Below are 26,083 nucleotides of genomic sequence, written 5' to 3' on the forward strand. Positions count from 1 at the left end.
GGGTGTATAACCTTGTGCCCAGTGATGGGTGTATAACCTTGTGCCCAGTGATGGGTGTATAACCTTGTGCCCAGTGATGGGTGTATAACCTTGTGCTCAGTGATGGGTATATAACCTTGTGCCCAGTGGTGGGTATATAACCTTGTGCCCAGTGATGGGTATATAACCTTGTGCCCAGTGATGGGTGTATAACCCTGTGCCCAGTGATGGGTGTATAACCTTGTGCCCAGTGATGGGTGTATAACCTTGTGCCCAGTGATGGGTGTATAACCTTGTGCTCAGTGATGGGTGTATAACCTTGTGCCCAGTGATGGGTATAATAACCTTGTGCCCAGTGATGGGTGTATAACCTTGTGCCCAGTGATGGGTGTATAACCTTGTGCCCAGTGATGGGTGTATAACCTTGTGCCCAGTGATGGGTGTATAACCTTGTGCCCAGTGATGGGTGTATAACCTTGTGCTCAGTGATGGGTATATAACCTTGTGCCCAGTGGTGGGTATATAACCTTGTGCCCAGTGATGGGTATATAACCTTGTGCCCAGTGATGGGTGTATAACCTTGTGTCCAGTGATGGGTATAATAACCTTGTGCCCAGTGATGGGTGTATAACCTTGTGTCCAGTGATGGTTGTATAACCCTGTGCCCAGTGATGGGTATATAACCTTGTGCCCAGTGGTGGGTATATAACCTTGTGCCCAGTGATGGGTATATAACCTTGTGCCCAGTGATGGGTGTATAACCTTGTGTCCAGTGATGGGTATAATAACCTTGTGCCCAGTGATGGGTGTATAACCTTGTGCTCAGTGATGGGTATATAACCTTGTGCCCAGTGATGGGTATATAACCTTGTGCCCAGTGATGGGTGTATAACCTTGTGCCCAGTGATGGGTATATAACCTTGTGCCCAGTGATGGGTGTATAACCTTGTGCCCAGTGATGGGTGTATAACCTTGTGCCCAGTGATGGGTGTATAACCTTGTGCCCAGTGATGGGTGTATAACCCTGTGCCCAGTGATGGGCGTATACCCTTGTGCCCAGTGATGGGTGTATAACCTTGTGCCCAGTGATGGGTGTATAACCCTGTGCCCAGTGATGGGTGTATAACCTTGTGCCCAGTGATGGGTGTATAACCTTGTGCCCAGTGATGGGTGTATAACCTTGTGCTCAGTGATGGGTGTATAACCCTGTGCTCAGTGATGGGTGTATAACCTTGTGCCCAGTGATGGGTATAATAACCTTGTGTCCAGTGATAGGTGTATAACCTTGTGCCCAGTGATGGGTGTATATCCTTGTGCCCAGTGATGGGTGTATAACCTTGTGCCCAGTGATGGGTGTATAACCTTGTGCCCATTGATGGGTGTATAACCTTGTGCCCAGTGATGGGTGTATAACCTTGTGCCCAGTGATGGGTGTATAACCTTGTGCCCAGTGATGGGTATAATAACCTTGTGTCCAGTGATAGGTGTATAACCTTGTGCCCAGTGATGGGTGTATAACCTTGTGCCCAGTGATGGGTATAATAACCTTGTGCCCAGTGATGGGTATATAACCTTGTGCCCAGTGATGGGTATATAACCTTGTGCCCAGTGATAGGTGTATAACCTTGTGCCCAGTGATGGGTATATAACCTTGTGCCCAGTGATGGGTATATAACCTTGTGCCCAGTGATGGGTGTATAACCTTGTGCCCAGTGATGGGTGTATAACCTTGTGCCCAGTGATGGGTGTATAACCTTGTGCCCAGTGATGGGTGTATAACCCTGTGCCCAGTGATGGGTGTATAACCTTGTGCCCAGTGATGGGTGTATAACCCTGTGCCCAGTGATGGGTGTATAACCTTGTGCCCAGTGATGGGTGTATAACCTTGTGCCCAGTGATGGGTGTATAACCTTGTGCCCAGTGATGGGTGTATAACCTTGTGCCCAGTGATGGGTGTATAACCTTGTGCCCAGTGATGGGTGTATAACCCTGTGCCCAGTGATGGGTGTATAACCTTGTGCCCAGTGATGGGTGTATAACCTTGTGCCCACTGACGGCTGTATAACCTTGTGCCCACTGACGGCTGTATAACCTTGTGCCCAGTGATGGGTGTATAACCTTGTGCTCTCAGAGGTCACAAGCTGGAAGCGACCCTGGCACGCGGGGTAAATGGGAACCCCAGCCCAGGGACACTCCGTGTCACTGCTGAGACCCGAGGTGTGCTTCAGCCATACAGTCCCCTGCGTGAGGGTCACCTGTCCCTCTGTGCGAGGGTCAGCCAGCATCCTTTCAATGTTTCTATGGAGATGGCAAGAGAGAGGCAGCTATGAGCAGCTAATAATGCTGCCATTGTAAGTGGTACCCATTCACTCCCCCCTCTCATCCTCTACCACCCTTCACCCCCCTCTCCCACTCTGTGTCCCTTTCTCTTCATCATGTTTCACTTCCCCAACTCTCTCTTTTTCTCTACCTCTCTCTTTTTCTCTACCTCTCTCTTTTTCTCTACCTCTCTCTTTTTCTCTACCTCTCTCTTTTTCTCTTCCTCTCTCTTGTTTAGAATTACTCCTTTTTCTTTGAGCTTTTCTCTCATTTCCCTCTACCCATTTGTGTCCCTTTCTCTCCATCTCTCGCCATTTCTCTCTCTTTCTCCCCCTCACCTCTCTCGCCATTTCTCTCTCTTTCTCCCCCTCACCTCTCTCCCTTTCTCTCGTCATTTCTCTCCCTCTAGTCCTTTTCTCTCTCTTTCCCTTTCTCTCTCTCTTTCTCTCTCTCTCTCTCTCTCTCTCTCTCTCTCTCTCTCTCTCTCTCTCTCTCTCTCTCTCTCTCTCTCTCTCTCTCTCTCTCTCTCTCTCTCTCTCTCTCTCTCTCTCTTTCCTTCCCTTTCTCTCTCTCCTTCTCTCTTTCTCTCATTCTCCCTCTCTTTCTCTCCCTCTCCTTCTCTATTTTCCAATCTCCCTCCCTAACTTTCTTTCTGCCCTAATTAATCTCTCTCCTTAGCCTCTCTCTTCATTTCTCACTCCGCTGGCACCCTCTTCACCCCCCCCCCTCTCTCACCTCTTCCTCTCTCTCCCCTCAGCCCCAGGCCTTCTCAAGCTGTCCTGCTGGATCCCAAATCTCAGAGGAGAGAAGAGATGACCTCACATGGGCGCCAAGGTCAAATGTTTCCTACAGACAACAAAAAAACGTACACACCTTACCCCTTCCCACTAACAAGACCAGGATATCTCGTTATATGTGCACTCCTCCAACTAACTCCAACGCCCCCATAACTCCTCCTATTGATCTATATAAACCCTCCCTATAACTCCTCCTATTGATCTATATAAACCCTCCCTATAACTCCTCCTATTACCCCATATAACCGCTCCCTATAACTCCTCCTATTACCCCATATAACCCTTCCCTATAACTCCTCCCATTACCCCATATAACCGCTCCCTATAACTCCTCCTATTACCCCATATAACCGCTCCCTATAACTCCTCCTATTACCCCATATAACCGCTCCCTATAACTCCTCCTATTACCCCATATAACCGCTCCCTATAACTCCTCCTATTACCCCATATAACCGCTCCCTATAACTCCTCCTATTACCCCATATAACCGCTCCCCATAACTCCTCCTATTGATCTATATAAACCCTCCCTATAACTCCTCCTATTACCCCATATAACCGCTCCCTATAACTCCTCCTATTACCCCATATAACCGCTCCCTATAACTCCTCCTATTACCCCATATAACCCTTCCCTATAACTCCTCCTATTGATCTATATAAACCCTCCCTATAACTCCTCCTATTACCCCATATAACCGCTCCCTATAACTCCTCCTATTACCCCATATACCCCTCCCTATAACTCCTCCTATTACCCCATATAAGCGCTCCCTATAACTCCTCCTATTACCCCATATAACCGCTCCCTATAACTCCTCCTATTGATCTATATAAACCCTCCCTATAACTCCTCCTATTACCCCATATAACCGCTCCCTATAACTCCTCCTATTACCCCATATACCCCTCCCTATAACTCCTCCTATTACCCCATATAAGCGCTCCCTATAACTCCTATTACCCCATATAACCCTTCCCTATAACTCCTCCTATTACTCCATATAACCCTCCCCTACAACTCCTCATATTGCCCCATATAACAGCTCCCTATAAAACCTCCTATTATCCCATATTACCACTCCCTGATACACAGATAGACCCATTATGTGTTATTTGTATTATTTGTCACGTGTATTATTGCTGTGACGCGCTACGTACATTAATGGCGCTATATAAATAAAAATATACAACATACATACATATAATATGATGGGCCTGATAACATTTCATCGTACTTCATTCAGGCCATACATACCATAAAATATCAAACACCAGCTTCTCCCCAACACGCTCCCCTCCCCCCAGCTTCTCCCCCACACGCTCACCTTCCCCCCAGCTTCTCCCCACATGCTCCCCCCAGCTTCTCCCCCCCACATACATCCGGGCGTCTCCCCCACCTGCTCCCCTCCTCACCAGCTTCTCCCCCACACGCTTCCCTCCCCCCCAGCTTCTCCCACATGCTCCCCTCCCCCCAGCTTCTCCCCCACATGCTCTTCTCCCCACATGCTCCCCCCCCCCAGCTTCACCTCCACATACTCCCCCCCAGCTTCTCCCCCACCTGATCCCCTCCTCCCCCACATGCTCCCCTCCCCCAGCTTCTCCCCCACATCCTCCCCTCCTCCCCAGTTTCTCCCCACATGCTCCCCTTCTCCCTAGCTGCCTTCTACCTCACATGCTCCCCTCTCCCCCAGCTTCTCCCCCACATGCTCTCCTCCTCCCCAACTTCTCCCCTACATGCTCCCCTCCTCCCCAGCTTCTCCCCCCACGCTCCCACATGCTCCTCTCCTCCCCAACTTCTCCCCTACATGCTCCCTTCCTCCCCAGCTTCTCCCCCACATGCTCCGCTCCTCCCCAGCTTCTCCCCCACATGCTTCCCTCCTCCCCAACTTCTCCCCTACATGCTCCCCTCCTCCCCAGCATGCTCCCCTCCTCCCCAACTTCTCCCCTACATGCTCCCCTCCTCCCCAGCTTCTCCCCCACATGCTCCCCTCCTCCCCAGCTTCTCCCCCACATGCTTCCCTCCTCCCCAGCTTCTCCCCACATGCTCCCCTCCTCCCCAGCTTCTCCCCCACATGCTCCCCTCCTCCCCAACTTCTCCCCTCCTCCCCAGCTTCTCCCCCACATGCTCCCCTCCTCCCCAGCTTCTCCCCTACATGCTCCCCTCCTCCCCAACTTCTCCCCTACATGCTCCCCTCCCCAGCTTCTCCCCCACATGCTCCCCTCCCCCCCAGCTTCTCCCCACATGCTCCCCTTCTCCCTAGCTGCCTTCTTCCTCACATGCTCCCCTCTCCCACAGCTTCTCCCCCCACATGCTCTCCTTCTCCCCAACTTCTCCCCTACATGCTCCCCTCCTCCCCAGCTTCTCCCCCACATGCTCCCCTCCTCCCCAACTTCTCCCCTATATGCTCTCCTGCTCCCCAACTTCTCCCCTACATGCTCCCCTCCTCCCCAGCTTCTCCCCCACATGCTCCCCTCCTCCCCAGCTTCTCCCCTACATGCTCCCCTCCTCCCCAGCTTCTCCCCCACATGCTCCCCTCCTCCCCAGCTTCTCCCCACATGCTCCCCTCCTCCCCAGCTTCTCCCCCACATGCTCCCCTCCTCCCCAGCTTCTCCCCTACATGCTCTCCTCCTCCCCAACTTCTCCCCTACATGCTCCCCTCCTCCCCAGCTTCTCCCCCACATGCTCCCCCCCTCCCCAGCTTCTCCCCTACATGCTCCCCTCCTCCCCAGCTTCTCCCCCACATGCTCCCCTCCTCCCCAGCTTCTCCCCTACATGCTCCCCTCCTCCCCAGCTTCTCCCCCACATGCTCCCCTCCTCCCCAGCTTCTCCCCCACATGCTCCCCTCCTCACATGTTTCTCCCCCACATACTAGACAGACAGACAGACAAATGTGTCCGTGCTCAGCACATGCACTGATATAAATAGCAGATAGAAAGTAACACAGAATAACAGATATAACGTGTGTAGTTGGATGGTGGGGAGGAGTGGGGGAGGGGAGAGGAGGAAGGAGGGGGGAGTGAGGGGGAGCACCGCAGGGTCCTGCTCTGTCTCCTTTTTTTAGACTTGCAGCTTTCCCAGCACTAATGAACTGTTAATGAGCGGACAATTACTTATGCAAATGTACAGATGGGTGCAGACATGGCACGGTGACTCACAGCATAACGCAGGTCCCCGTCACCCTGTCACCCTGTCACCCTGTACTTACTGTCGGGTAGAGGGGGGTATGAGGGGGCCACAGTGAAGGGGTTAGAGGTGTGAGGGGGCACAGTGAGGGGGTATAGGTGTGATGGGGCACAGTGAGGGGGTATAGGTGTGATGGGGCACAGTGAGGGGGTAGAGGTGTGAGGGGGCACAGTGAGGGGGTAGAGGTGTGATGGGGCACAGTGAGGGGGTAGAGGTGTGAGGGGGCACAGTGAGGGGGTAGAGGTGTGAGGGGGCACAGTAAGGGGGTAGAGGTGTGAGGGGGCACAGTGAGGGGGCACAGTGAGGGGGTAGAGGTGTGAGGGAGCACAGTGAGAGGGTAGAGGTGTGAGCGGGCACAGTGAGGGGGCACAGTGAGGGGGTAGAGGTGTGAGTGGGCACAGTGAGGGGGCACAGTGAGGGGGTAGAGGTGTGAGGGAGCACAGTGAGGGGGCACAGTGAGGGGGCACAGTGAGGGGGTAGAGGTGTGAGCGGGCACAGTGAGGGGGTAGAGGTGTGAAGGGGCACAGTGAGAGGGTAGAGGTGTGAGCGCGCGCAGTGAGGTGGGCACAGTGAGGGGGCACAGTGAGGGGGTAGAGATGTGAGCGGACACAGTGAGGGGGTAGAGGTGTGAGTGGGCACAGTGAGGGGGTAGAGGTGTGAGTGGGCACAGTGAGGGGGTATAGGTGTGATGGGGCACAGTGAGGGGGTAGAGGTGTGAGGGGGCACAGTGAGGGGGTAGAGGTGTGAGGGGGCACAGTAAGGGGGTAGAGGTGTGAGGGGGCACAGTGAGGGGGTAGAGGTGTGAGTGGGCACAGTGAGGGGGCACAGTGAGGGGGTAGAGGTGTGAGGGAGCACAGTGAGAGGGTAGAGGTGTGAGGGGGCACAGTGAGGGGGTAGAGGTGTGAGGGGGCACAGTGAGGGGGTAGAGGTGTGAGGGGGCACGGTAAGGGGGTAGAGGTGTGAGGGGGCACAGTAAGGGGGTAGAGGTGTGAGGGGGCACAGTGAGGGGGTAGAGGTGTGAGTGGACACATTGAGGGGGCACAGTGAGAGGGTAGAGGTGTGAGCGGGCACAGTGAGGGGGCACAGTGAGGGGGCACAGTGAGGGGGTAGAGGTGTGAGGGGGCACAGTGAGGGGGTAGAGGTGTGAGGGGGCACGGTAAGGGGGTAGAGGTGTGAGGGGGCACAGTAAGGGGGTAGAGGTGTGAAGGGGCACAGTGAGGGGGTAGAGGTGTGAGTGGGCACAGTGAGGAGGTAGAGGTGTGAGTGGGCACAGTGAGGAGGTAGAGGAGTGAGGGGGCACAGTGAGGGGGTAAAGGTGTGAGGGGGCACAGTAAGGGGGTAGAGGTGTGAAGGGGCACAGTGAGGGGGTAGAGGTTTGAGGGGCACAGTGAGGGGGTAGAGGTGTGAGGGGCACAGTGAGGAGGTAGAGGTGTGAGGGGGCACAGTGAGGGGGTAGAGGTGTGAAGGGGCACAGTGAGGGGGTAGAGGTGTGAGGGGCACAGTGAGGGGGTAGAGGTGTGAGGGGCACAGTGAGGAGGTAGAGGTGTGAGGGGGCACAGTAAGGGGGTAGAGGTGTGAGGGGGCACAGTGAGGGGGCACAGTGAGGGGGTAGAGGTGTGAGGGGGCACAGTGAGGAGGTAGAGGTGTGAGGGGGCACAGTAAGGGGGTAGAGGTGTGAGGGGACACAGTGAAAGGGTAGAGGTGTGAGGGGGCACAGTGAGGGGGTATAGGTGTGATGGGGCACAGTGAGGGGGTAGAGGTGTGAGGGGCACAGTGAGGGGGTAGAGGTGTGAGGGGACACAGTGAAAGAGTAGAGGTAGGATGGGGGCACAATGAGGAGGGGTAGAGGTGTGAAGGGGTACAGTGAGGGGGCACAGTGAGGGGGCACAGAGAGGGGGATAGAAGTGTAAGGGGGCACAGTGAGGGGGCACAGTGAGGGGGGCACAGTGAGGGGGCACAGAGAGGGGGATAGAAGTGTAAGGGGGCACAGTGAGGGGGCACAGTGAGGGGGATAGAGGTGTGAGGGGGCACAGTGAGGGGGATAGAGGTGTGAGTGGGCACAGTGAGGAGGGTAGAGGTGTAAGGGGGCACAGTGAGGGGGCACAGTGAGGGGGCACAGAGAGGGGGATAGAGGTGTAAGGGGGCACAGTGAGGGGGCACAGAGAGGGGGGCACAGTGAGGGGGCACAGAGAGGGGGATAGAAGTGTAAGGGGGCACAGTGAGGGGGCACAGTGAGGGGGATAGAGGTGTGAGGGGGCACAGTGAGGGGGATAGAGGTGTGAGTGGGCACAGTGAGGAGGGTAGAGGTGTAAGGGGGCACAGTGAGGGGGCACAGTGAGGGGGCACAGTGAGGGGGCACAGAGAGGGGGATAGAGGTGTAAGGGGCACAGTGAGGGGGCACAGAGAGGGGGATAGAGGTGTAAGGGGGCACAGTGAGGGGGCACAGTGAGGGGGATAGAGGTGTGAGGGGGCACAGTGAGGGGGCACAGTGAGGAGGATAGAGGTGTGAGTGGGCACAGTGAGGAGGGTAGAGGTGTAAGGGGGCACAGTGAGGGGGCACAGTGAGGGGGATAGAGGTGTGAGGGGGCACAGTGAGGGGGCACAGTGAGGGGGCACAGAGAGGGGGATAGAGGTGTAAGGGGCACAGTGAGGGGGCACAGTGAGGGGGATAGAGGTGTGAGGGGGACACAGTGAGGGGGCACAGTGAGGGGGCACAGAGAGGGGGATAGAGGTGTAAGGGGCACAGTGAGGGGGCACAGTGAGGGGGCACAGTGAGGGGGATAGAGGTGGAAGGGGGCATAGTGAGGGGGATAGAGGTGTAAGAGGGCACAGTGAGGGGGATAGAGGTGTGAGGGGGCAAAGTGAGGGGGTAGAGGTGTGAGGGGGCACAGTGAGAAGGGTAGAGGTGTGAGGGGGCACAGTGAGAAGGGTAGAGGTGTGAGGGGGCACAGTGAGGGGGTAGAGGTGTGAGTGGGCACAGTGAGGGGGTAGAAGTGTGAGTGGGCACAGGGAGGGGGTAGAGGTGTGAGTGGGCACAGTGAGGGGGTAGAGGTGTGAGGGGGCACAGTGAGGGGGTAGAGGTGTGAGTGGGCACAGTGAGGGGGTAGAGGTGTGAGGGGCAGAGGTGTGAGGGGGCACAGTGAGGGGGTAGAGGTGTGAGTGGGCACAGTGAGGGGGTAGAGGTGTGAGTGGGCACAGTGAGGGGGATAGAGGTGTGAGTGGGCACAGTGAGGGGTAGAGGAGTGGGCACAGTGAGGGGGTAGAAGTGTGAGGGGGCACAGTGAGGGGGGTAGAGGTGTGAGGGGGCACAGTGAGGGGGTAGAGGTGTGTGGGCACAATAACGGGGGTAGAGGTGTGAGTGGGCACAGTGAGGGGGATAGAGGTGTGAGGGGCACAGTGAGGAGGTAGAGGTGTGAGGGGCACAGTGAGGGGGTAGAGGTGTGAGTGGGCACGGTGAGGAGGTAGAGGTGTGAGGGGGCACTGTGAGGGGGACAGAGGTGTGAGGGAGCACAGTGAGGGGGTAGAGGTGTGAGTGGGCACAGTGAGGAGGTAGAGGTGTGAGGGGGCACTGTGAGGGGACAGAGGTGTGAGGGGGCACAGTGAGGAGGTAGAGGTGTGAGGGGGCACAGTGAGGGGGTAGAGGTGTGAGTGGGCACAGTGAGGAGGTAGAGGTGTGAGGGGGCACTGTGAGGGGGACAGAGGTGTGAGGGAGCACAGTGAGGGGGTATGTATGTATGTATGTATGTCTTTATTTGTATAGCGCCATAAAATGTACATAGCGCTTCACAGTAGTAATACAGGTCATATAAATAACAAATATAAATAACACATCATGGGAATAAGTGCTTCAGACATACTGTAAAAGTAACATTAAGGAAGGAGTCCCTGCTCCGAGGAGCTTACAATCTAATTAGGGTAGAGGTGTGAGGGGGCACTGTGAGGGGGACAGAGGTGTGAGGGGCACAGTGAGGGGGTAGAGGTGTGAGTGGGCACAGTGAGGGGTAGAGGTGTGAGGGGCACAGTGAGGGGTAGAGGTGTGAGTGGGCACAGTGAGAGGGTAGAGGTGTGAGTGGGCACAGTGAGGGGGATAGAGATGTGAGTGGGCACTGTGAGGGGGTAGAGGTGTGAGGGCACAGTGAGGGGGTAGAGGTGTGAGTGGGCACAGTGAGAGGGTAGAGGTGTGAGGGGCACAGTGAGAGGGTAGAGGTGTGAGTGGGCACAGTGAGGGGGATAGAGATGTGAGTGGGCACTGTGAGGGGGTAGAGGTGTGAGGGGCACAGTGAGGGGGTAGAGGTGTGAGGGGCACAGTGAGAGGGTAGAGGTGTGAGGGGGCACAGTGAGAGGGTAGAGGTGTGAGTGGGCACAGTGAGGGGGATAGAGATGTGAGTGGGCACTGTGAGGGGGTAGAGTGTGAGTGGGCACAGTGAGAGGGTAGAGGTGTGAGGGGGCACAGTGAGAGGGTAGAGGTGTGAGGGGGCACAGTGAGAGGGTAGAGGTGTGAGTGGGCACAGTGAGGGGGATAGAGATGTGAGTGGGCACTGTGAGGTGGTAGATGTGGTGAGTGGGCACAGTGAGGGTGGCGCAGTGAGATAGTATAGGTATGGGGATAAAGTAAGGAGGGGTTGTGGTGTGAGGGGGCACATTGAGGAGGGTAGAGGTATGAGGGCGTACAGGTATTAGGGGGGCATCAGGTGGACATGTCAATAGTCCTTACCTTGGAATTTGGGTTCTTTATGGAGGTTCCTTTGTACCAACCTGCGGAGAAAAAGAAAGCGTGTTACAAATATGTAAAAAATCAGAATCAGAGGGAGAGGGGGGGAGAGGGAGAAGGGAGAGAGGGGCAGGGGGAGAAAGAGGGGAAGAGAGAGAGGGAGAGGGGAAGAGAGAGAGTGGGAGAGGGGAAGAGAGAGAGTGGAGAGGGGAGAGAGAAAGGAGCGAGAGAGAGGGGAGAGCGAAGGGAGAGAAGAGAGAGCAGAAAGTACTCAGGCATATTGAGTATAATGTGATATATTGCAAGAGAAATGCTCTCATTACTTTCTCCTCCTGTATCCAGCGATTATTATTATTTCTGTGTCAATGTAACAAAAGTAGCATTAAACCTGCCCCGCAGAGCTTACAATCTAGTGTGTGAAGACACAGGCGGCGGTGTATGTGATAAATGTCTTCCCAGTGTCACCTATTGCTGCCCACGGATTCCCTCTAGGGGGGAACATGTGTATCTCCTGGTTCTGAGAGTCTGAGACGTGACCTTACTGTCTCCCGAGCTCCTCCTACACATGCAATGTCACTGCTGACACAGGCAACGTGACAAGGACAGGGGGGGGGGAACACGCATGTGACAAGGACAGAGGGGCAGGAACACGCATGTGACAAGGACACGACGGGAGGAACACCGCATGTGACAAGGACAGAGGGGGTGGAACACGCATGTGACAAGGACAGAGGGGAGAAACACGCATGTGACAAGGACAGAGCGAGAGGAACACGCATGTGACAAGGACAGAGGGGGTGGAACACGCATGTGACAAGGACAGATTGGAGGAACACGCATGTGACAAGGACAGGGTGGGATGAACACATGTGAGACAACGACAGGGTGAAAAGAACATGCATGTGATAAGGACAGGGTGGAAAGAACACGCATGTGATAAGGACCAGGTAGGGAGGAACACGCATGTGACAAGCACCCCCATTCTATGCCCGTTTCAAAGAAAACCCTTCCATTTCCAAAGAAACCAGAGCAGCCTGTGCACCCCCCACGGTTACATTTGTTTAAGGAAGAAAATGACACGGATTTCTTGTTTTCTGTGAGCGAAGTGGGTTTGGTCCTTTGAAGTGGGTGTGTGTGATTGTAGCTCCCTAAGGTGACACTGGGATGTCCCCCGTGCACTAGCGTGTGTGACGAGACGCTCCTGTCAGGACACATTCAGACACACGTAAGGTTTTCCTCGGTGGCCCAGCTGGTACCCGACACGTGTCCGGGGCGAGAAGTGACAGCGGCACAAAGCGAGGTGACATGTCAAGTAGCACAGACACAGAGCGCTCCGGAGGGAGAGGGACACCAGCTGGGAACAAGGGGTTACTGAGGCAGCTCTATGCTCCGTGTGACCCGCAGCTGGGCAACTGTCCCCATAGAAGGGGCCCCCCTACTGGTGTCTGCTTCATCTGTCTACAAAATAATAATAGTAATAATAAGAAGAATAACTTTAATTATATGGCGCTTTCTCCCCGTGGGACGCGAAGCTTCACAGTTACAGAAAGGAGAAAGAAGAAAACATTTAATGTTATAACAGAGACCAACGCACGGAAAGATACAATACAGGATGGGACGGTGCTGGAGCTATGAAGTGTCGGACAGGTTGTGGTTCATGAATGAAATGCCTGGGTAAGCAGGTCGGTACTGAGCCTGTTTTATCGATTCCAGAGAGGGGGCCTCTCACACTGTACGGGCAGACTGTCCCAGAGAAGGGGCCTCTCACACTGTACGGGGCAGACTGTCCCAGAGAGAGGGCCCCTCACACTGTACGGGCAGACTGTCCCAGAGAGGGGGCCTCTCACACTGTACGGGCAGACTGTCCCAGAGAGAGGGCCCCTCACACTGTACGGGGCAGACTGTCCCAGAGAGGGGGCTCTCACACTGTACGGGGCAGACTGTCCCAGAGAGGGGGCCCCTCACACTGTACGGGGCAGACTGTCCCAGAGAGGGGGCCTCTCACACTGTACGAGGCAGACTGTCCCAGAGAGGGGGCCCCTCACACTGTACGGGGCAGACTGTCCCAGAGAGAGGGCCCCTCACACTGTACGGGGCAGACTGTCCCAGAGAGGGGGCCCCTCACACTGTACGGGGCAGACTGTCCCAGAGAGAGGGCCTCTCACACTGTACGGGGCAGACTGTCCCAGAGAGGGGGCCTCTCACACTGTACGGGGCAGACTGTCCCAGAGAGAGGGCCTCTCACACTGTACGGGGCAGACTGTCCCAGAGAGAGGGCCTCTCACACTGTACGGGGCAGACTGTCCCAGAGAGAGGGCCCCTCACACTGTACGGGGCAGGACTGTCCCAGAGAGGGGGCCTCTCACACTGTACGGGGCAGACTGTCCCAGAGAGGGGGCCCCTCACACTGTATGGGGCAGACTGTCCCAGAGAGGGGGCCCCTCACACTGTACGGGGCAGACTCTCCCAGAGAGGGGGCCTCTCACACTGTACGGGGCAGACTGTCCCAGAGAGGGGGCCCCTCACACTGTACGGGGCAGACTGTCCCAGAGAGGGGGCCCCTCACACTGTACAGGGCAGACTGTCCAGAGAGAGGACCTCTCACACTGTACGGGGCAGACTGTCCCAGAGAGGGGGCCTCTCACACTGTACGGGGCAGACTGTCCCAGAGAGGGGGCCACTCACACTGTACGGGGCAGACTGTCCCAGAGAGGGGGGCCCTCACACTGTACGGGGCAGACTGTCCCCAGAGAGGGGGCCCCTCACACTGTACGGGGCAGACTGTCCCAGAGAGGGGGCCCCCTCACACTGTACGGGCAGACTGTCCCAGAGAGGGGGCCTCTCACACTGTACGGGGCAGGACTGTCCCAGAGAGGGGCCCCTCACACTGTACGGGGCAGACTGTCCCAGAGAGGGGGCCCCTCACACTGTACAGGGCAGACTGTCCCAGAGAGAGGACCTCTCACACTGTACGGGGCAGACTGTCCAGAGAGGGGGCCTCTCACACTGTACGGGGAACACTGTCCCAGAGAGGGGGCCCCTCACACTGTATGGGGCAGGACTGTCCCAGAGAGGGGGCCCCTCACACTGTACAGGGCAGACTGTCCCAGAGAGAGGGCCTCTCACACTGTACGGGGCAGACTGTCCCAGAGAGGGGGCCTCTCACACTGTACGAGGCAGACTGTCCCAGAGAGGGGGCCCCTCACACTGTACGGGGCAGACTGTCCCAGAGAGGGGGCCTCTCACACTGTACGGGGCAGACTGTCCCAGAGAGGGGGCCTCTCACACTGTACGGGGCAGACTGTCCCAGAGAGGGGGCCCTCACACTGTACGGGGCAGACTGTCCCAGAGAGGGGGCCCCTCACACTGTACGGGGCAGACTGTCCCAGAGAGGGGGCCCCTCGCACTGTACGGGGCAGACTGTCCCAGAGAGGGGGCCCCTCACACTGTACGGGGCAGACTGTCCCAGAGAGAGGGGCCTCTCGCACTGTACGGGGCAGACTGTCCCAGAGAGGGGGCCCCTCACACTGTACGGGGCAGACTGTCCCAGAGAGGGGGCCCCTCACACTGTACGGGGCAGACTGTCCCAGAGAGGGGGCCCCTCACACTGTATGGGGCAGACTGTCCCAGAGAGAGGGCCTCTCACACTGTACAGGGCAGACTGTCCCAGAGAGAGGCCCCTCACACTGTACGGGGCAGACTGTCCCAGAGAGAGGGCCTCTCACACTGTACGGGGCAGACTGTCCCAGAGAGAGGGCCTCTCACACTGTACGGGGCAGACTGTCCCAGAGAGAGGGCCTCTCACACTGTACGGGGCAGACTGTCCCAGAGAGGGGGCCCCTCACACTGTACGGGGCAAACTGTCCCAGAGAGGGGGGCCCCTCACACTGTACGGGGCAGACTGTCCCAGAGAGAGGGCCCCTCACACTGTACGGGGCAGACTGTCCCAGAGAGAGGGCCTCTCACACTGTACGGGGCAGACTGTCCCAGAGAGGGGGCCCTCACACTGTACGGGGCAGACTGTCCCAGAGAGGGCGCCCCTCACACTGTACGGGGCAGACTGTCCCAGAGAGGGGGCCCCTCACACTGTACGGGCAGACTGTCCCAGAGAGGGGGCCTCTCACACTGTACGGGGCAGACTGTCCCAGAGAGAGGGCCCCTCACACTGTACGGGGCAGACTGTCCCAGAGAGGGGGCCCCTCACACTGTACGGGGCAGACTGTCCCAGAGAGGGGCCCCTCACACTGTACGGGGCAGACTGTCCCAGAGAGGGGCCTCTCATACTGTACGGGGCAGACTGTCCCAGAGAGAGGGCCCCTCATACTGTACGGGGCAGACTGTCCCAGAGAGACGGCCTCTCACACTGTACGGGCAGACTGTCCCAGAGAGGGGGCCCCTCACACTGTACGGGGCAGACTGTCCCAGAGAGGGGGCCCCTCACACTGTACGGGGCAGACTGTCCAGAGAGGGGGCCCCTCACACTGTACGGGGCAGACTGTCCCAGAGAGGGGGCCCCTCACACTGTACGGGGCAGACTGTCCCAGAGAGGGGGCCCCTCACACTGTACAGGGCAGACTGTCCCAGAGAGAGGGCCTCTCACACTGTACGGGCAGACTGTCCCAGAGAGGGGGCCCCTCACACTGTACAGGGCAGACTGTCCCAGAGAGAGGGGCCTCTCACACTGTACGGGGCAGACTGTCCAGAGAGGGGGCCCCTCACACTGTACGGGGCAGACTGTCCCAGAGAGGGCGCCCCTCACACTGTACGGGCAGACTGTCCCAGAGAGAGGGCCTCTCACACTGTACGGGGCAGACTGTCCCAGAGAGGGGGCCTCTCACACTGTACGGGCAGACTGTCCCAGAGAGAGGGCCCCTCACACTGTACGGGGCAGACTGTCCCAGAGAGGGGGCCCCTCACACTGTACGGGGCAGACTGTCCCAGAGAGGGGGCCCCTCACACTGTACGGGGCAGACTGTCCCAGAGAGGGGGCCCCTCACACTGTACGGGGCAGACTGTCCCAGAGAGGGGGCCCCTCACACTGTACGGGGCAGACTGTCCCAGAGAGGGGGCCTCTCACACTGTACGGGGCAGACTGTCCCAGAGAGGGGGCCCCTCACACTGTACGGGGCAGACTGTCCCAGAGAGGGGGCCCCTCACACTGTACGGGGCAGACTGTCCCAGAGAGGGCCCCTCACACTGTACGGGGCAGACTGTCCCAGAGAGACGGCCTCTCACACTGTACGGGGCAGACTGTCCCAGAGAGGGGGCCCCTCACACTGTATGGGGCAGACTGTCCCAGAGAGGGGGCCCCTCACACTGTACGGGGCAGACTGTCCCAGAGAGAGGGCCCCTCACACTGTACGGGGCAGACTGTCCCAGAGAGAGGGCCTCTCACACTGTACGGGGCAGACTGTCCCAGAGAGAGGGCCCCTCACACTGTACGGGGCAGACTGTCCCAGAGAGGGGGCCCCTCACACTGTACGGGCAGACTGTCCCAGAGAGGGGGCCCCTCACACTGTACGGGGCAGACTGTCCCAGAGAGAGGGCCCCTCACACTGTACAGGGCAGACTGTCCCAAGAGGGGCTTTTCACACTGTACGGGGCAGACTGTCCCAGAGAGAGGGCCCCTCACACTGTACGGGGCAGACTGTCCCAGAGAGGGGGCCCCTCACACTGTACGGGGGCAGACTGTCCCAGAGAGGGGGCCCCTCACACTGTACGGGGCAGACTGTCCCAGAGAGAGGGCCTCTCACACTGTACGGGGCAGACTGTCCCAGAGAGAGGCCCCTCACACTGTACGGGGCAGACTGTCCCAGAGAGGGGGCCCCTCACACTGTACGGGGCAAACTGTCCCAGAGAGGGGCCCTCACACTGTACGGGGCAGACTGTCCCAGAGAGAGGGGGCCCCTCACACTGTACGGGGCAGACTGTCCCAGAGAGAGGGCCCCTCACACTGTACGGGGCAGACTGTCCCAGAGAGGGGGCCCCTCACACTGTACGGGGCAGACTGTCCCAGAGAGGGGGCCCCTCACACTGTACGGGCAGACTGTCCCAGAGAGGGGGCCCCTCACACTGTACGGGGCAGACTGTCCCAGAGAGGGCCTCTCACACTGTACGGCGCTCACTTCCCTCCCTCCCCGGCAGGAGGACAGGCAGTGGGCAGGCAGCCTCCGGAAGGACCCCTTCCTCCTGCAGATGCCCCCGGTAAGATGGCGGCGCACAGCGGACAGGCGGGGGGTGGTATTCAGTCAGGAGAGAGAGGGGGGAGTTAGTCAGGAGAGGGGGGGGAGAGAGAGGGAGTCAGGAGAGAGGGGGGAGAGAGGGAGTCAGGAGAGAGGGGGGGAGAGAGGGAGTCAGGAGAGAAGGGGGGGGGAGAGGGAGACAGGAGAGGGGGGGGGAGAGGGAGTCAAGAGAGAGAGGGGGGGGGAGGGAGTCAGGAGAGAAGGGGGGGAAGCCTGAACAGCTGTGAAGAGGGGGGGAAGGGAGTTGAGAGGAGGATGGGGAGGCAGAACATTACATCACGGGCAACGCCGGGTATATCAGCTAGTTTACAATATTTACACAGCCAGTGCAGAGAACGGAGAACAGGTGTCACGTGGCAAGAATGGGTCTGGTTAGTTAATCACCTGGCCGCAGCATTCTGCCCCGGCTGCAGGAGGCGCAACTCATTTTCCGTGAGGACACAAAGACATGGACAAGCGTAGTAAGATCCTCTGGGGGGATCAAGTGCTTAATCCTGGCTATGTTCCTTAGGTGAAGAATGAAGATTTGATCACAGCTGACACCTGATGTTTAAGGGTCAAGTCACAGTCAAGGACAGCACCAGGATTCCGCACACGGACAGGGTTTAGCTTCAGGCCAGAGGGATGACCTGGCTGCAGTCTTGTTGTCTTCCAAGGGTGAGCATCCAACACAAACACTTCTGTCTTATTGGGAATCAACCTCAACCAACTGGCACAGATTTCCCGGGGCCAAGAACTAGAGTTACGACCCCTCCCCCCCTGTTAGCGGCCTTGAGAGCCCCCCATTTTACACCTCGTGAGCCCCTGCTATTCCCCCCTTCTTCCCATGTATTTCTCTCCCTCCGTCTCACTCCCTCTTCCTCACTCACCCCTCTCTCCCAATTACCCAACTCTCACTCAATCCCCCCTCACGCCTCGCATGTATTTCTCTCCCCTGTGTCTCACTCTTACTCACTCTTTTCTTCACTCCCTCACCCCCTCTACTTACACTCCCCCCCCTCCGTCAATTACCCCACTCTCACTCATTCCCTCCTCCCTCACACAATCTCCCACACAAAATACATACCAAAAATTCTTCCCACCCCCAAATACATATGAAAAAAAACACCCCCAAATACATATTTTTTTTTTAAAATACCCCCAAATATATATTTTTTCAAACCACCACATAAATACATATACCCCCCCCCCCCGCCACCCCCCAAATAAAAAAACTTTAAACCCCCCAAATACATATAAAATACGACTTACCTTGGGGGTGGTCTCAGGCCTCTGCTGCAGGCCCAGCTGCGGGTCTCCCTCACTGACTGTCCCCACGCAGAGCTTCTGATGTCAGCACGCGCCTGGCCATACCGGTGTGTGCCAGCTTGCTTCTGGCGCGCGCCGATGTCAGAGAGGCCCGGTGTGCTTCAGCATCAGAAGCTCGGCGTGGGACAGTCAGTGAGGGAGGACCGCCGCTGGGTGAGAGCGGGGATCAGCGGCAACGGGAGGACCGGCAGCCGGGCAAAGAAGTTGGTCCCGGCCAGAGTTCGGGCCCAACTGCTTTGTCCACCGCCTGGCTCCCCGCAGCCACCGGGCCCGGGACACTTGTCCCGCTCTCCCCCCCTGTCGGCGGACCTGTTGAAGACTCATAATGGATCCTTAGTACCTGGTCAAAAAGACAAGTAGAGTTGCGTGTCCTCTGCATAGCAGTGATACCCCAGGCCATGCAGTCTGATTATGTCACCTAGTGGCAGCATGTACACTGCGAGCAACAAAGGAGATAGGATATAACCCTGTGGCACTCCGCATGAAAGGGGCATTGGTACAGAGGAGTACACTCCTGAAGATAATCTCTGTGATCTGCCAGTGAGAAAGGATCTGAACCAGCTGAGACCTGTGCCACCCAGGCCACAGAAATCCTTCAGGCGCTGCATTAAGATCCCATAGCTCAAAGTATCAAATGCTGCAGAGAGGTGACGGAGTACGAAGATCGAACACTCAGCTCTGTCTCTCGCCAGCAGGAGATCGTTTAGCGCACGAGCCAGAGCTGTTTCACTACTATTTCGTCTTCTGAATCCGGACTGGAATGGCTTGGCAGACGGGTTTCCAGTTGGGTTGCCGCCTACGTTCTCACTAACCTTCCCTAGGAAAGAAAGGTTTGATACCGCCTGTAATTCGCCTGCAATCCGGGTATAATGTGTGGGCGTTTTTAGAGGAGGTCTGATTACTGCTTCCTTCAGCGGCTCTGGAAAGATCCCGTCTGCGAAGCGCACAGGACTATTTTGCCAAACACTGGCCGATTACATCAACACAGCCCAAGAGAAGGCTTGTTGGGACTGGGTCCAAGTCCCCCTTTAGTTGGACGCAGCTCCTGCATTGTTTGCACAAGGTCTTCTACATCCAGATGGTCAAAACTAGTCCATTAATAAGCCAGAGAACTTGCATGTTCCTGCCAGGAACCCGGCCACTTGTTACATGGCACAGTCGGGATCCCAGCCCGGGCGGAGGTTACTTTATCAGAGAAGAAGTGAGCAAAATCATCACAACGGGACCGTGAAAAGTGTCCGCTGCCATGGTCTCACGTGGCAGTCACTCTGACTTCTTCTGAGGAATTGTGGCTGGTATTTTGTGATGAGGTCAATCAGTTTCAGCTTGTCCTCAACCATGCGAGACCTCCGCCAGCGCGGTTCAAGCCTGCGACCCCTTCTTCTTCAATTCCCTAATAGAACTGTCAAACCAAGGTTTTGCGGGTGTGAGGTCAGTGGTTGTATGTGACCAGGAGCGATAGCATCCATAGCGTCCCCCAAATCTCTATTGTAGCAATGGAAAAGAGAACTGGATCGAAGCAGACACTCAATATGTCAGAGAAATCCAGGTTTGCCATCTGGCCATGGGGGGTCACACCCCTCAACAGTCAATACCTGGTCAGCTCCATGGCAGAGGGCCTATTTGGAGGAAGGGCTGTGATTGAGAACAAAATGGAGTCCTGGTCTGACCAGACAACTGGGTCTATTGTTAGGTCAGAGATTTCTAAACTGATCTGGAAAACAAGATCAAGTGTGTCCCCGCTTGTATTGGTAACAGAGCAAACAAGTTGTGTGAAGCCCAGAGCATTCATTGTGTGGAGGAGGTCTTGACCAAACTGAGAGAGTTTATCATCGACCTGAACATTGAAATCCCCCAAAATAAGCGATCTGGGGTGCTCTAGGACTGGGCCAGCAGCGAGGTCTGCAATTTCCTGCAGAACCTTTCCATCTCCAGGGGGACGATAGATGAGAAGGACCGCTAAACCCACACCAGTTGCACTCAAAACACTCAAATGATTGAGTTGGCACCACTGGAAGGGTCCTCCTATGTTTCAAAGTTATTTTAAGCAGATTGCCACACCTCATCCCTTACACTCCTGTATTGAGCCGTGAATCACAGAACAATTTGCTAGGGACATGCGTTTTCATCTAGCCAAGTCTCTGTGATACAGGTTAGGTCTGATGATTCAATAAGGTCAGCTATAACAGCTGTCTTATTCCTAATAGACCTGGCATTACATAAGACAGTTCTAATAGTGGGGGCCTGAGATAGTGTTCCGTCCATTCCGTGTAGACTCTCTGGGGATGGGGATACACTTCCTCTGTACCCTAGACCGTATATCAGACGCCACTTCGATCTGTCGCCTCCCTGGTACTGTGGGTGAGCAGGAGGGTAAGGAGATAGGAAGGTTTGGGAGAGAGTTTGTTTTTTGTGTGTGTTTCCCGCCATGGTAGCCCCTGTGAGTTTTTGTTATTGTTTAAATGCCTTGGGATTGAAGGACGGAACCAAGAGCTGGTTCAATAGGAACTGCGGCCCAGAGAGGGCCGGAGTGAAGAAGGAGACTAGAGGTGCAGGAATACATCAGGTCAGCAGCGAAACAGTTAACATGGTGAGGGTCAGACTGTGAGGGTTGGTTAGTGGTAGAGAAAAGTGGAGATGTCTAAGGCTGTTATATAGTGTGTGCGGCCGTGCGCGCGCGCGTGACTGTGCAAAGGCGCGTGCACGTGCCGCACACGTTTTGTGTATACTGTGAGCGAATGCGGTACTGTATGCGTGTGTGTGTGTGTGTGTGTGTGTAATTTATTATTTATTTAAAAAAAACATATTGGTAAAAATAAATATTTATCAACATTGTACAGACACACAAATACATACACACATACACACACACACACACACATATATACATACATACACATGCATACATATATACACACACACACACACATATACATACATTTCAGCGCAGGTAGCGGCGCAAACTCATTGTATTCCCCGTCTTCCCCGCTGTCGGCCGGATGCGCGCTCGCTGCTGTGCACGCGGCCCTTGTTATAGAAGGGCTACTAACCTCAGCCAATTATAAGTGCCGCGTGTGCGCATGGCGTGGTCGCACACAGCCACTATATAACAAGCCTAAATCAAGCTTGTGGAAGGAGAGTTAAACAAGCCCGCAGGGCTGAGTTTGTTGTGATTGTAGGATGATGTAGGAGCTCTATGGGTGTCTCGCCGTAATAGACAGATTATAAAAGTATTTTGCTGTGTCCAGTTTGTCAGGACGTCGGTTCAAATCAAACAGCTTTATTGGCATGACGAAAGAGCATTTCAGTATTGCCAAAGCGTGAATAACAGGGGGTGGGGTACAATGATTACACAGTACAGGCAGTCCTCGGTTATCCGACACAATGCGTTACTCAAAATGGCGTTGGATAGCGAAACGTTGTAAAGCGAAACACGTTTTCCCATAGGAACACTGTTTAAATGAAAGGTTCCGTTCCTGAAGGCATTTTTAATGCTAAAATACACAAAATATTTTACGCAGACAATAAGATATGCAGCACACACATAAATTATATAGTGTATATACTGTATTATATATATAATATAACATAATATATAATATAATATAATATATTATATAGTATAATATAGTATAATATATATATTATATACACATAAACAACGTTGCAAAGCATCGTAAGAGCGTTGGATAAGCCGTTTTGGCGTTGTAAAAATGAACATAGGTATGCATTGCACAGCGTTGGATAAGCCATTCGTTGTAAAGCGAAGCGTTGTAAAGCGAGGACTGCCTGTACATGAATAAGAGGGGGTATCGTATAATGGTTACATTATATCCAGTTATCCAAGGCAGAGTGTGTGGTTATATGACACTTCTCCACAATATCACAGAGCTGTGAAAGTTCTTTCAAGTGGAGATTCCTCAGGCTTCCATGTGTACAGGTTTGTAGGACAATGGCGCTATTCTTGGGCCTTGCAGAATGTCCATGGACTGTGTGTTAGAAAGTATCTTCATTCCAGTTGGAAAACATGTAACAATGTATTGAAGGAGGGTTGTTTGCTGGATAAGGCTGCGCTTATAGTGCCGGCGCGTCAAAACAAATGCATTGCTGCCGTCACGACGGCTTGGTCGCGATCGCTGGAAGTCATCACAATTTGATTTTTCCAGCGGCCGCAGCCTGACGTCGCCGGCACTATGAGCGCAGCCTTAGGGGGAGAGCAGGATGGTGGCTCTGCGCATGTGGCGCACCCCGAGACCATCCTTGATTTGGTGGGCTTCCTGCAGGGGGCTTGCAGACGTGGAGGGTTCCTGTTTGAAGGTGCAGGGAGAAGTGCGAATCCGATGTGAATCTCAGGGCAGAGAGCCCGTGGTTTGGGGTTTGGATATACGCCGGTGTCCAGTGTTGTTGGTAAATCCTCGGGTATTCAGGGTGCTTTGTAGTTAAATGGCATGTTAATTAAGTTGTTTTGTAGAGAAGATCAGGCGCAATTAAAAGGTCAGGCACACATCTTGTGCAGGGCGCTCATACCCTATACATGGTCAGTATGAGTATAATGAGTTATTATAGGGCACTCACCTTCACATTTCTCCTGGATGTGAACTGTGTCTCCTAATTCCAGAGTTAACCCTTGAGGCACGGACGCACGGAAGCTGCATATCACTGAAAGAGAGGAGACAGAGAGTGAGACTGAGTATCACTGAGACAGAGGAGACACAGAGTGAGACTGAGTATCACTGAGAAAGAGGAGACACAGAGCGAGACTGAGTATCACTGAGAAAGAGGAGACACAGAGTGAGACTGAGTATCACTGACAGAGAGAACAGAGTGAGTAAGACTGAGTATCATTGAGAGAGAAGACAGAGTGGGACTGAGTATTACTGACAGAGAGGAGACACAGAGCGAGACTGAGTATCACTGAGACAGAGGAGACACAGAGTGAGACTGAGTATCACTGAGAAAGAGGAGACACAGAGCGAGACTGAGTATCACTGAGAAAGAGGAGACACAGAGTGAGACTGAGTATCACTGACAGAGAGAACAGAGTGAGTAAGACTGAGTATCACTGAAAGAGAGGAGACAGAGCGAGACTGAGTATCACTGAGACAGAGGAGACACAGAGTGAGACTGAGTATCACTGAGAGAGAGGAGACACAGAGCGAGACTGAGTATCACTGACAGAGAACAGAGTGAGTAAGACTGAGTATCACTGAGAGAGAAGACAGAGTGGGACTGAGTATCACTGAAAGAGAGGAGACAGAGTGAGACTGAGTACCACTGAAAGAGAAGACAGAGTGGGACTGAGTATCACTTAGAGAGAGGAGAGACTGAAGAGTCATATAATTAGGAAAAGCGGTGTAAGGCGGCGCTTATAGTGCACATGACGGCGACAAAGCGACGGAGCAACAGCGCTACCAAAAATTTGGTAGTCACTGTTATTTGATTTTTTCGGCGACGGTCTCTCCTTGTGGCCAATCGGGAGCTTCTCCGTGCCTCTGCCCGCCCCTTTTATGACGTCGCTGGCCTTGCAGCCAGCAATGTCGCCCAAAACTAAAGTGCAACTCTAGCGATTGGCGACGGGTGACGTCATCGGTCGCGTCGCCAGCACTATAAGCGCTGCCTAATGCGTCAGGCAGATACTGTTATAGGCGTCCTTGTTAAAATGGCTAAAAAGCAAAAGATGACACTGCGTACTCATTTTCATGTCATTACCCAGAATCTCTGGCTGATTTGTCACTGTGTCATCGGTCGTGATGTCACTATGACCACGTGTGATGTCACTGTGACTGTTTAACCCTGTGTGATGTCACTGTGACAATACAATGGAAAAGTGCCCTGGCGCTACCTCAATGTAATGTCACTGTGACCCTGTGATATGTTACTGTGACCCTGTGTGACCCTGTGTGATGTAGCCAGGTTATGTCACTGTGACAATGTGTTATGTCAATGTGACCTTGTATGACCCTGTGATGTCACTGTGACCTTGTGTGACCCTGTGTTATGTCACTGTGACCCCGAGTGACCTTCAGTGACCCTGCGTCTAATGACACACTGAGCACATGAATTAATAACATGCGATGTAGCCTGGCGCCTGCACAGCTATCTCTCAGTCCGTGAATAGCCTGCACTCTAACTCTCCCCTGTGACACAGCGCTCTCTCGCTGCTGCACTAGTAACCCTGTCACTGCCAGGGGCCGCTTTCCTGCCCCATGCAGAGGGGCAATATACAAATATGTAATGCACTGACTACTGTGCCTCGCTGTGCCCCCCACCTCCCTCCCTCCTGCACACAGGCACCACCTGCACTGACTACTGTGCCTCCACCCTCCCTTCTGCACACAGACACCCCCTGCACTCACTACTGTGCCTCGCACCTCCCTCCCTCCTGCACAGACACCCCCTGCACTCACTACTGTGCCTCGCACCTCCCTCCCTCCTGTACAGACACCTCCTGCACTCACTACTGTGCCTCGCTGTGCCCCTTAACTTTCTCCCTTCTGCACACAGGCACCACCTGCACTGACTACTGTGCCTCGCTGTGCCTCCACCCTCCCTTCCTCCTGCACAGACACTCCCTGCACTCACTACTGTGCCTCGCACCTCCCTCCCTTCTGCACACAGACGCCCCCTGCACTCACTACTCTGCCTCGCTGTGACCCCCACCTCCCTCCCTTCTGCACACAGACGTCCCCTGCACTCACTACTGTGCCTCGCTGTGCCCCCCACCTCCCTCCCTTCTGCACACAGACGCCCCCTACACTCACTACTTTTCCTCGCTGTGCCTCCCACCTCCCTCCTGCACAAACACCCCCTGCACTCACTACTGTGCCTCGCTGTGCCTCCCACCTCCCTCCCTTCTGCACACAGACACCCCCTGCACTGACTGCTGTGCCTCCCATCATGACAACTAGATTGTAGACCCTTGGGGGGAGAGAGGAACCTATGCTGGTCTTGTATCATAGAATATTGTTTCCTTATGACTTCTGTTGTCTGTATATTTATACTGTAACACCCCATCTGCGCCTGTCCTGCTACAGATACATAATAACAATAATTATCATTCATTACTGTATCATGGAGACATAAGGAAAGCAAAGAGGGAAAGGAAGAGAAAAGAGAGAGGGAGAGAATATATATCTCTGTATACACACACAAATATATATATATATATATATATATATATATATATATATATATATATATATCTGTATTCACACACACACAGATATATAGATATATATATATATATATATATATATATATATATCGCTCTGTATACTCACACACAGATATATAGCACTCTGTATACACACACAGATATATATCGCCCTGTATGCACAAATATAGATATATATCGCTCTGTATACACATACTGTAGATATATATCTCCAGTGGTCGACAAATCACCAAAAAATCTACTCGCCGAACAAAAAAATCTACTCGCCACCTAGTACCAAACGTGTGCTACTTGGGCCAATAGGAGCTCGCCACGATGTTAAATCCACTCGCCCGGGGCGTGCAAATGTATAGGTTTGTCGAAC

At 54.8% G+C, this 26,083-nt stretch overlaps 1 protein-coding gene across 2 annotated transcripts in view; it reads right to left on the reverse strand.

Moving 5' to 3' along the window:
- DOCK3 (dedicator of cytokinesis 3) overlaps window positions 1–26,083 on the reverse strand; it is a 167,715-nt gene that overhangs the window by 117,807 nt on the left and 23,825 nt on the right. For both annotated transcript variants that reach the window (XM_075574192.1, XM_075574193.1), the window contains exons 2-3: window positions 23,121–23,204; window positions 10,999–11,039 (exon numbers count right to left, since the gene is read on the reverse strand). In XM_075574192.1, coding sequence (XP_075430307.1) covers window positions 10,999–11,039; window positions 23,121–23,204 — 125 coding nt within the window. The remainder of the gene's footprint in view (window positions 1–10,998; window positions 11,040–23,120; window positions 23,205–26,083) is intronic.

Source organism: Ascaphus truei, chromosome 17, assembly GCF_040206685.1.
Source record: "Ascaphus truei isolate aAscTru1 chromosome 17, aAscTru1.hap1, whole genome shotgun sequence".
Classification (NCBI taxonomy): Eukaryota; Metazoa; Chordata; class Amphibia; order Anura; family Ascaphidae; genus Ascaphus; species Ascaphus truei.